The sequence below is a fragment of the Ursus maritimus genome, unplaced genomic scaffold (assembly GCF_017311325.1).
Source record: "Ursus maritimus isolate PB19 unplaced genomic scaffold, ASM1731132v1 scaffold_6, whole genome shotgun sequence".
In the NCBI taxonomy this organism is placed as follows: Eukaryota; Metazoa; Chordata; class Mammalia; order Carnivora; family Ursidae; genus Ursus; species Ursus maritimus.
In genome coordinates this window covers 3,411,952-3,424,477 of record NW_024426774.1, presented here as the reverse complement: position 1 = coordinate 3,424,477, position 12,526 = coordinate 3,411,952, and the positions used below count along the sequence as shown (strand labels likewise).

The 12,526-nt window shown below is 41.8% G+C and overlaps 1 protein-coding gene across 4 annotated transcripts in view; it reads right to left on the bottom strand.

The window, feature by feature from the left end:
* Positions 1-12,526, bottom strand: part of MBOAT2 (membrane bound O-acyltransferase domain containing 2) — a 117,111-nt gene that overhangs the window by 66,493 nt on the left and 38,092 nt on the right. For 2 of the 4 annotated variants that reach the window (XM_040622829.1, XM_040622828.1), the window contains exon 2: positions 2,538-2,683. The exons of the other annotated variants lie outside the window; for them this stretch is intronic. In XM_040622829.1, coding sequence (XP_040478763.1) covers positions 2,538-2,683 — 146 coding nt within the window. The remainder of the gene's footprint in view (positions 1-2,537; positions 2,684-12,526) is intronic. 4 annotated transcript variants of the gene reach the window in all.

The window sequence follows — 12,526 nt, the reverse complement described above, 5'->3', positions numbered from 1 at the left end:
TCCAATTAGCAAAGACTTATTTAGACCCGGAACAGAGAAGACAAAAAAAATTTCTCTTCCCAAAACGTTTCTTCTTCAAGAAAAACAAAACAAAAGACCAGAGAACCCTATTTTTAAAAATCCTGGTGATCACATATGATTTGAAGTACTAAGGATTACATGAGGTCAGGTTCCTCCTGGCACTGTGTATAAAGCATCTGAGAAGGCTTCTCAGCAAGAAAACACCTCCTCCGTACAGAGCCCTGAGGAGAGAGAACACGTTCACCTTCACAGTGCTCTGTGTGGCACAACCCCTAAAGATACTTCTTCTATTCCAATTTTCTCTGTCTACACTGACCACAACATGAATGGTGTCCCTGGACTTGGCCTCTCTGAACTACAAGCCTTCCCCAACCCCCCTTTAAAATGTGTCCCCCAGGGGCACCTGGGTGGTTCAGTCAGTTAAACACCCAACTCTTTATTTTGGCTCAGGTCATGAACTTAGGGTCCTGGGATCCAGTCCCATGTTGGGCTCCCCGCTTAGCAGGCTGTCTATCTGAGGATTCTCTCTCTCTCTCCCTATGCCCTTTCCCCTGGTCACATGAGTGCACACACTCTCTCTCTCAAATAAATCAACATTTTAAAAATATATTAAAAAATAAAAAATAGGGCGCCTGGGTGGCTCAGTCGGTTAAGCGTCTGCCTTTGGCTCAGCTCATGATCCCAGGGTTCTGGGATTGAGCCCCACGTCAGGCTCCCTGCTCAACGTGAAGTCTGATTCTCCCTCTCCCTCTGCTCCTCCCCCTGGCTTGTGCTCTCTCACACTCTATCTCAAATGAATGAATAAAAAAATGTGGGGCGCCTGGGTGGCTTACTCGTTAAGCATCTGCCTTCAGCTCAGGGCGTGATCCCAGAGTCCTGGGATTGAGCCCCGCATCAGGCTCCCTGCTCCACTGGGAGCCTGCTTCTTCCTCTCCCACTCCCCTGCTTGTGTTCCCTCTCTCTCTGGCTGTTTCTCTCTCTGTCAAATAAATAAATAAAATCTTTTAAAATAAATAAATAAATAAATCTTTAAAATAAATAATAAATAAATATATAAATAAATAAATGAAATGTATCCACCAAATACTGGAGCATTTAAGGGTGAAATATGTAGACTGGGATATAATCCTAATTAATTCAGAAAAATAACTGGGGAATAAATAAGAATGGTGGAATTTTAAAAACGGTTGAAGCTGGGTAATGGGTATATAAGGGTTCGTTTTTCTCTGTATGTCTGCATTTGAAAAGTTGCATAATAAAAAAAGTATGTATATGTACACACACACATACTCACTACCCCCAGATGACTTATAAGGAATTTAAAGAGAATCACCTGAGGAAACCAGGAAAACTCTGATGCTACAGATCTGTCATCACAAGGAAGCGGAAAAGCCCACACGTGGGCACTGAGAGATCAGCTCCAAGTCTCAGGACCAGATACCCTTCCACAGGCAGCGCCCATCAGAGGACTGGCCACATGGTAATATGGGAGAGGCTGAATAAATGATCCCTGATTGATTTTTCATTAGTTGCTAGGAAACATTTGCAAACGCTAGAGCCACAAATTAGATTAAGAAACACCAGTATATTCCAACTCTCACAAGAATCAAAAATAACATCCTCACACAAACACAGGGACATCATCGAAGTCCCGCAGGTCCTACAGCCCACGACGGGGACTACTAAGTCACAGAGCCAGTGAGTGCATTCCCCCGTCTCAGGGAATTTTCATCTCAAACCAGAGTCCATGGAGGGCACACCTACAAAGCCTTAGCGGTGAGGGTGTTAACACTACCGTCAATGAGCAAGCAGCATAAGCTCTCGCTTAAAGAGGAAAGTGCAGAAGAAATCACAAAGAAGCCCTTCCACCGAGAGTCTCTGCTGCTTCGCAAGACTGTGTGCTCTTCTCCTGATTTGCTTCTGTCACCCGACCAGTCACCTGCAGCAAACAGGGAGGAAGCTGTTTCTGTATCTAAAGCTTGCCGGGAAGCCCTGACAATTGAGAAGGGAGCTAACTGAAGGTAACACACACATCTGAAGGGTCATAAATAAAAGCTTTCTATCATAAAGAATTCTTCCCCACCAAAAACAAACAAAAAAACCTATTTTTACTAATGGAAGAATCTAAAAAAATGGTAATAGAGTTCCATCACTGAGCTGTACCAGACTCTTAAAAACCACTTTCACGGGAAGAAAATACTATTTTAAGTGGCTTATTTGTCTTGGCATAAAAGATGTGCAAAATAGGTGAAGAGAACCACTCAGGACAGAAGGAAATGTTTGTATGTCTTTTTTCTTCATCTGTCCTATTTCATACACATTATAAATAGTAAATTGCCCTTGGGCCCAAACTGAAGAGACAGAGCCCACTCTCCACGCTTTATTTTTTCCTATTAAAACTAAAACTATGAAACTTTACACGTAAAGAACAAAACCCACATAATGTATCTTTGTACACCCTCAATCACAAAGATGTCCAAAGTCTTCATTTAAATATAATCAAAATAATTACTTACCATCCAAAGCAAAAAAGTGCAAGATAAAGGCCCAAAAGGGTAGCAACGACATGTCTTATAAAAGAGCTAGTTTTGCTTGAACGTAGATAAGTTCGAAACCAAATGGCTGCTAGCAAGGCAAAGAGTTGGCACACTACAAAGTTGACCTGTAAAGAAAAATTAAAATTTCATATTAGCAACACAGACTTGAATCTTCCATTTGATGTCACATTTAAATTCTCAGGACAAACACACCAAAGCTATATCAAACAGAGATCTTCCAAGTTTACAAGAGAAACAAAAACAAAAGCAAAACTCGGGGCCTCAGCAGGTGACAGCTCCGGGTTCTAAGAGACGGGCGGGTGCACGCTGCCTGTGCTACAGGGCCAGGTGGCACCCCGCATGGAAAGGCCTGGAGGGGCACCTGGGAGACCCTGAAGGACATGAGGGTGCAGACACAGAAACAGCACAGGGTACCCTGTGGTTTAAGGGAAGGAAAAAACGTGTCTTAATGGCACAGGCATCCCTCTATTAGAAAAGAACGGCTCTGAGTTTCTCCAAAAATCCCCTGGATCGAGATCCGGTCAGCATCCCCGAGGGTCTGGTGGAAGGCATCCTCTTCCACGAGCAGTTCCGCAGCCACTCCTGGCAGAGGGCTGAGGGCATCAACGGACAGCGGGGGGCTAGCACCACCACTTAGGAAAGCGGGGACCAGCCGCCTCAGCTCTGGGGGATCTCAAGGACTGGTGCAGGAGGCGAATGAATGAATGACAACAGCGCAAGGAACCTTCCCTCAGAAAGCAATGAGGAAACACATTCACTCTCAAGTCCACCCATGTCAGTTTCTCATATTCTCCGTAACTCGCAGTGACACTGCTTGTGACTGTGGGAATGAGGCGCAGGCTGACAACGGCGCTGCGGCTCTTCTCTCCCCTAGCACTTCTCCCCAGGCAAAACAGGGCATAACAGGCTAAGAAGAAGAACCTCTTGGTATTTAAAGACACGAGAAAAATCTCCATTTCTTTCTTATGAAATATATTCTCTTAGACTATTAAGGAAAATAGGTCTTAAAATCTAAAAACAAGAAAAAATCCACTTGACATGAGGAACTCGCAAAAAAACACAAAACAACAACAAAATCACTGTTTCAGGCACCTCAGTTATGAACAAATCACACTCTACATGTAGGTGCTGCCACAGACCCACAGGGACATCTCTGCCTAAAGGCACACACAACTACGTGCTTTCTCTTGCATTACAAGCAGAAAAACAGTTGAACATTGTTGTACTTTGTCTAAGAGGCCATTGTTCTTTGAAACAGTCAGACTCAATACAAGCAAATTGTCATTCCAACAGGTTCTAAGCACTTTTTCCCTCCCAAAGGGTCCTAACAATATTTTCTTAAGCAAAAAGTAAATACATCGGAAAAATGGATATTTTCAATATAAATACTACTCACATCTGCAAAGCTTTTTACAGTTTAAAAACTTCCTTTCAAATACCCTTGAGTTCACCAAAAACGTCTACAGTATCTACTATGGGCATTTTTTGTCATTTGTTTGTTTAAAATGCCCTTTCCTTGGGGCGCCTGGGTGGCACAGCGGTTAAGCGTCTGCCTTCGGCTCAGGGCGTGATCCCGGCGTTCTGGGATCGAGCCCCACATCAGGCTCCTCCGCTATGAGCCTGCTTCTTTCTCTCCCACTCCCCCTGCTTGTGTTCCCTCTCTCGCTGGCTGTCTCTATCTCTGTCGAATAAATAAATAAAATCTTAAAAAAAAAAATGCCCTTTCCCTAATTTTCCAACACTATTGGTACTTACACCTTGAGGATTATCAGGACATGTGGGTTGTTTTGTTTTGTTTTGTTTTTTATATTAACTTTTGGGTTTACCCCCGAAGATTTTGATTCGGTGTCTAGAATAAGGCCTGAGCTCATTTTCTTTCTCTGTAAGATGACAATGTTGAAATGGGTAGTTACAAAGATAAAACATTTTGTCAATGGCCCAAGATGCTTCTCTGATAATTATCACACTTTGTTTTATATTAGACACTAATGAAAAGAGAAACTGAGGAGAGAGAGAAGGAGAGAGACAGGGAGAAACTCCTCCGATGGTTGTGGATATCAGCTATGATTGGGAAATCCTGTCACCTGCCCTGTGACATTCATCCCTCTATGGTCTTTCCTTTGGTGCGGTGCTATTAAAAGCACATTCTCATATAACCTTTAAAAAGATGTTTAATAATTGAGTTGAAGTTCCTTGTGTACCTATTTTCTTTTTTCATTAGATTCTAAAGTTATCCACGGCTAGCTCTGGGACTTGTGCATTTTTTGGTTTCCTAATGCTTTGCCCATGGTAGATGCTTGTAATGGAAGAAAAAGCACGTAGTTGTGTGTGCCTTTAGGCAGAGATGTCTCTGTGGGTCTGAGCAAGCAAGAAAGAAGACACCTACAATGTCTGGATACCCATCATGTCCTCAGTACGACACTGGTTATCTCATTTAATCCTCAGAACAAGGTGCCGTTTCCCCATTTTACGCAGGTCCCCACATTCAAATCCAAATCCGACTGGTTCTAGGCTGTTCAGCGTCTGCTTCTCTACTTCCAGAGAATGTCTGAAGGTCAAACTTGATTGCTACAGGCAAGACTTTTAGAAATGACGCTATCTGCAAAACACTGCCATCCTATTTAACGAAACATCGACAACTGGCCACGTCCCATTGCTAATAAACGCAGTCAAAAAGATCCTATGTGGAGTTCATGTACATTTGTTCTGACTTGTTAAGGGTCAACCCTTTCCACAAGCTTTCTTTTAGACAGAAAGAAATTTAGACTAAGAAGACTTAATGTTCTTTTTTCAAAGCTGTTTTGTTGAAAATATACACACATGACCTGATATGTCTTCAAAGAAACTGCCCCCAGTAATTTGGGGGTTGGGGGGGGAGGACAGGCAGGGTGCAGGAAAGGAGAAAGAAGTAAGATTGGGAAACCTTAGCTAAGTTAAGCCTTACTGGTAACATACCTCACTTTATACAAAAGAAGCCTTTTTATGAAAAGCTGCACAAAAAAGTCCTGATATATCAAAGCAACAGTTGCAGACATATCAGAGGATGCTCTTTCAGGAGCACGTTTTGCATGAGCTCAGAAGAGAAGTACTTTCTTCAACACCAAATGACGTGGCTTGATCTCACAATTAAGTTAGTGTCTAGACACTCAGGTTAAAAGCCTACTACTAATTTATGACACTCCAAAGTAACAGCAACAAGGTTAATTATTTTTTAAGGACATTCAAAGAAATACTTAATATCCCAAAATAAATTTGTAAGCGCATTTAGGGAGAGAAGGGTCCAAGATAGTGACATAGGAGGCTCTTGAATTCACCTCTTCTGAAGGACACACCACACCTCAGAGTCCACAGCTACACACAGAGCGATCTGTAACTATGGGAACACTGGATGGTAACTGTCTTACTGTGGTGATCATTTCACAATACGCCCATACACCAAATCATTATGTTGTACTCCTTCAACTCATACAATCACATACATCACTAATAGCTTGATAAAACCAGGAGAAAAGCATTTAGGTAGTTTAAAAGCTATTTCAAAGATACAGACATTATGAAAGAAAAGACTGGTAGATTTTACCATATAAAGATTTTTAAATTATGTATGGCAAAACGCAAAAAAAAAAAAAAAAAAAAAAGTCAAAAGACAGAGGAAAAGTGGGAAAGTATTTGCAGAACACATGACAGGAAAAAAAGTCATTTACTTAATATACAAAGAACTTTTACATATCCAAGAAAACCGAACTACTCAACAGAAAATTAAGCAAAAAGCACGAACATTTACGAATGTCAGTGTCCAGTAAAGATGTGAAAAGTCTTCTGTCTCAATCCCAAGTAACGCCGTGCAGATGAAGCCGTCAGGGAGGCTCGAAGCCCGAGCGCGGCTGCGGGCCGGGGAAGCTGGCGCTCTTCACTGCCGGCACGCTCTAACTCCGTGCGGCTCTCTAAAAAAGTTTGACGACTGTCCTCCAAACTCAGAATGTACGACTTTTGACTCAGAAGTTCAACGTCTACAACGTGATCCCAGACAAAGTGGCACAAACGCACCCAGGTGGTATTACAAGAGGGCTCACCGTGGCACGGTTTGAAACAGACACGAGCAGCGTCCACGGACAGGACACTACTGAACAGATGGTGTAGGGCCAGCTACAGGAAAGAAGCCTTTCCCATCAGTAGAAAGGAAGCTGCTCAATTACTGTGAATAGGGTAAAGGACTCTTCTTTGGGAAAGACTAAAGTCACACCCCATTCCGTTAGCTCTGCTGCTAACGCCTGACTGCATTTTTACTGTGGGCCAGGGGTAAGTACGACCTGTCAGGTCTCCACCTGACCAGCGGTCACTTGCTGTGCCCTTGAAGTCCATCGCCAGGGCCTGCTCAGGCCCCACTTCCACGGGCTGCTCCCAGTGAGTGGGTGTGTCAGGAAAAGAAGGCAGGCCCATTTCTAGGACTCTGGAGACTGGCTTTGCAGACCCCTCCACAGGGCTCAGACCTGCAGGTGACTGGCTCTCCCACCTTCTTCCAGGCCCTTCCAGCTTTTGTCCTAAACACTTCCGCAGGTACATCTCCTCTAACTGCTCCTCGAGGACCCAAACTAACACAACCACTCTAAGCTCTTTACAGTCATCGACTTACTCCTCACACAAACCTCGAAGATGTGCTCTACTCTGTTTTAGAGATGAACAAACCAAGAAACCAATGGACCGTCTCCTACACTTAAAAACAAATTCCAGATGAATTAACGGTGCACACTCAGCCGTGGTGGTCATTCATGCTGTTCACCTACAGCTGCTTCTCCTCTCCTGGGCAGAGGGAAGAAGGAATTTCCCGACTCCCTGTCATGACGAGCCGTGGCCAGTGAGCTGCGAGCAGAGTGATGTGTGTCATTCCTCGATTACCAGAATACGAACCTTCGGAGTTGTCCCCCGTCTGCAATGTTCCAGAAACGATGAGCAAAGCCCCCCTGCCAACACATAATTAGACAAGTAGCAAGACAGACCTTTGTTGTTCTAAGCCTGTGAGATTTAGAGATAGTTTGTCACCACTGCATAATCTAGTTTATCCTGACTTGCTATGATAACTGAAATTATGTATGTCCTAGACAAGAATGTAAGAGATTATATAAGCTTATTGAGTAAATAACATAATAAATAATATTAATTTTACATAATGAATAGTTTTGCTACATAAAAGTTAAGGACTTCTACACAACAAAAGAATACTAAAATAATGTTGTAAGTAACAGTCTAGAAGAAAAAAATGAGATACATGACAAAGGGTTTTAATATTCAAAAAGTAAACAACTAAGAATCAATAGGAAAAAAACATAATTAAAAAATGGGAAGCAGCACCTGGGGGGGCTCAGTCAGTGAAGCATCTGCCTTCGGCTCAGGTCACGATCTCATGGCCCTGGGATCGAGCCCCACGTCAGGCTCTGCCCTCAAGAGCGGAGTCTGCTTGTCCCTCTCCCTCTGCTCCTCCCTGCTCCAACCCTGCGTCCCGGCTCACTCTCTACCTCTAAAATAAATAAATAAAATCTTTTTTAAAAAGGGAAAAGAAATAATTCTCAGAAAGAAACTAAGAATTAAATTTGATTTTTAAAATATGGTTAGGTGGCTCAGTCAGTGAAGCATCTGCCTTTGGCCCAGGTCATGATCTCAGGGTCCAGGGATCAAGCCCCATGTCAGGCTCCCTGCTCCACAGGGAGTCTGCTTCTCCCTCTGCCCCTCCTCCCACTTGTTCTCTCAATCTCTCTCTCTCTCTCAAATAAATAAATAAAATCTTTAAAAAAATTTTTTTTAAAATAAAATGTGGTTAAAAAAATGCATAGTCCGTATGTTTTGATGTGGAAGATCACCAAGATAGTCTAGGAAGTGAAAAGCACAAGCTGCAGAACAGGAGAAAAATCCAAACTATGTATACATTCATTCATTATATATATATATTTACTGTACTAATTATGAACCCATTATGCGCCCACAATGTGCTAGACATTAGCATGGTCTCCATGTAGTCTATTCATGAATGCCACACAACCCTAATTGTCGGTGCTCAACAAACAGCAGGTGTGCTCCAGGCATAGGCCGTGAGCTTTACAGGCCGACTTCACGTAACGCTCAGGACCATCCTGTGGATGCAGGCCTGTGCTGCTCACCACACACTGTTCTGCTTCCCTGTGCACGTGCACAGAACTCGGCATCAACTGTCAAACTGGTCACTCCTAAGAGGGAGGTCACAGAGAAGAAGTGGACTTGAAATACCCCAGTATTTCCAATGCTGGATGTACAGTGAAGCCCCCTACGCAAACCCTCTGATTCTATTCCCTCCATTTCCCCCACAAGGAATAACTACTGGCCTTAAGTTGTAGTACTCTCATAAATATTTTCATACTTCTACCACCTGGGTAATTTACGTATCGTGTTGCTTCAAATGCCTACAATTTTTTTTAAAAGATTTTATTTATCTGAGAGAGAGAGAGCACATGAGCCAGGGGGAGGAGCAGAGGGAGGGGAAGAAGCAGACTCCCTACTGAGCAGAGAGCCCAACATGGGGCTCGATCCCAGGACCTGGAGATCATGACCTGAGCCGAAGGCAGACGCTTCACCAACTGAGCTGCCCAGGTGCCCCTCCAATGTTTTAAATTTTATGAAATGGTTAAAGACTCAAAGGGTCTGTATCTTTCTCGCACTTAAGATTACGCTACTGACATTCTAGTTCCACTGCCCCGCATTCTCGACGATAGCTGCCGTCAGACTTGTAATTTTTGCCAAGCTAACGGATGTAAAATGTTATCTCATTTTTTCTCTTGGCTTTCCCCTGATTACTAGTAACCAGTAAAAATGAAATAGCATTTTTCATGTTTATTGGACATTCAGTTTCCTCTTTTGTATCCTTCGCTACATTTCTGTTGGGTTGTCTTCTGACTTTTTAAAAAAGAATTGTTTATATATTTGAAATGGATCTTTGCAAATAACTTCTCTTGGCTTATGGCTTGCCTTTTATCTTTGTTTATGGTGTCTTTTTCAGTAGAAATTTTCTTTATGATTTATGTGCTCTTCAGTTTGTTTTTTGTTTTGGAGTATGGCTGACACACAATGTTACATTAGTTTCAGGGGTACAACACTGATTCCACTACCCTTCGCCCACCCTCCTACCCCATCTCTAGCCTTTGTTTTCTGCACTACACATACAACTGTATTTATTTCATGAATACATGGACAAGTACCCATCTATTTTGGGAGTTAGTTTAAAAAACAAACAGAAAAAAGTTCAAGCGTGATCATAGCACTGAATGAGATCAGACCCATTATTCTGAATTTTCTACTTAAGGCATTAAAACATTTATCTGTGTCTACTTCGTACTTAAACCAAATATCTTAGTGCTCCCAGCACTACCATTTTCTGATTCTGTATAATAAGTGTGACCACGTTTCACACAACCTAAGTTATCCTCACAATATTCATGGGAGATAAATGTTATCTCTACTTTAAAGGAAACACCAAGCATGGAAGATTTGGGATCCAGACCTTGTGGCTTTTTCTTTTAGTTTCTTTTAGTTCCAAAGTTGAACCTGACTACCATTTTCTCATTTTTACTAAGGGTGCTTACACTTTACCTAACGTGTAGCTAAGAAAATGTTATGCTTCAAATTTCCTCCCTCTCCTGGAACACGAGGAGGGGATTTCAGAGGTGTTCAAGATGCATATTAAGCTACACACTCATCATTGTGCAATTTTCTGACCAAATCTGTGCTGTCAAATAGGAGATCACCAGCCACATGTGACTATGAGCACTTACATGTGGTTACTCAGAACTGAGATATCAAATACACACCAGACTCCACTGATACAGCAGAAAAAGAATGTAAAATCACCTCATGAATAATTCTTATATTGATTACATATTGAAATATTTTGAACATACTAAGTTAAAAAATATTTTATGAGCATTAATTTCACCTGTTCCTTTTACTTTTTTAGTGTGTCTACTAGAAAACTTAAAATTATATATATGGTTAACATTTCGGGTCACATTGTATTTTTATTGGACAGCCACAGGCAAATTTGATATACTTTTTTAATTTAAATTCCAGCACAGTTAACATACGGTATCATATTAGTTTCTGGCATACGATACAGTGCTACAACAATTCCATACATTGCTCAGCACTCATCACGGTTAAGTGCACCCCTAACCCCTTTTGCCTATTTCACCCACCCCCTTCCACCTCCCCTCTGGTAACTCTCAGTTTGTTCTCTATAGTCAAGAGTCTGTTTTTTGGTTTGTCTTTTTCTTTGTTCATTTGTTTCTTCAATTCCATATATGAGTGAAATCATATGGTATGTCTTTCTCTGACTTACGTCACTTAGCATTATACTCTCTAGACCCATTCATGTTGTTGAAATGGCAAGATTTCATTCTTTCTTATGGCTGAGTAATATTCCATTGTATAGATACACCACATCTTCTTTATCCATTCATCAGTTGATGGATACCTGGGCTGTTTCACAGGTTTGGCTATTATAAATAATACTGCAATAAACATAGGAGTGCACGTATCTTTTCAAATTAATATTTTTGTATTCTTTCAGTAAATACCCCATCGTAGTACAGTTCTATTTTTAACTTCCTGAGGAGCCTCAATACTGTTTTCCAAAGTCGCTGCACCAGTTTGCATTCCCACCAACAGAGCAGGAGGGTTTCCCTTTCTCCACATCCTTGCCAACATTTGTTGCTCCTGATATACTTTATTTTAAAAGCTTAAAAATGATCCCCTTCCTGTGAAAAAACGTATAAACTGCCACACATGCCCAAGACATTTTGTCAATTATCACTATATCAGAACTCAGCATTCTATAAGCCAACAATTGACTTATTTTAGAGTAAAAAGAGAATTAAAAAAAAAAAGTTTAGAGTAAAAAAACCTGAAACTTGGGCAACTCAAGAGGAGTACAATCCTCAACATATTAACAAAAGTGGCCCCAAAATATCACTTGCTACCTCCGTATCTCTTATCAAGGGAATACAAAATACGTTTAAATGTTACTTTTCTATACTATTAATGGCTTTTAGATAGTACATTTACATTCTCAGCCAGTGTCTTGCAAAGTAAACAGCCAGGCTTTGGGAGACCCCACACTGCTGGGGTGGGGAATGAGGCATGCAGCCTTGTAGCCAAGGAGAAAAGGGTTCTCAAGGCCCCACAGACAGAACAACCTTTAGCATCCTTGGCACTGTGCTCAAACCTACCTGTGTAAGTCCAGCTGTGCAATCATCACCCAGACAGCTAGTCAGAAATGGATTTTTGGATACTTGCCCTAAAAGTTTCATTCCCCAAGCCTAAACCAGGACCTGAATTTTTTTTTAATTTCCCAGGCAAAACTTGTGTGCAGCTATGTTTGGGAAACAGTCCTGATCAACCAACTTCAAATCCAAGTATATATGATGGGCCCCAAAGACAAGGCATAAAAACACTTTTTAAATCTTTAGGAAATAATACAAATTAAACCCATATAAAATACCATTAAATACCCACCAGATTTGCCAAAATTTAAGTCTGACAACACCAAGCACAGACTAGTGTGTGGACAATGGGACCTCATACAATGCTAACACAGCTACTTTGGAAAACAATTACATTCTCTTACAGGACTGAAAATATTCATACCCTATGACTCAGCCACTTCACTACTTAGAGGTATAATATGGAGACCAGGAGACATGTACAAGAATATTCAAAACAGTGTGATTCACAATAGCCAAAAGCTAGAAAAAACCCAATGCCCATTAACAGTAAAATGGCCAGGGGCGCCTGGGTGGCTCAGGCGGTGGAGTGTCCCACTCTTGATTTCAGCTCAGGTCGTGATCTCAGGGTCATGAGATCCAGCCTTAAGTCGGGCTCCGTGCTGGAGCTGGGTGAGGAGCCTGCTTCAGATTCTTTTCTCTCCC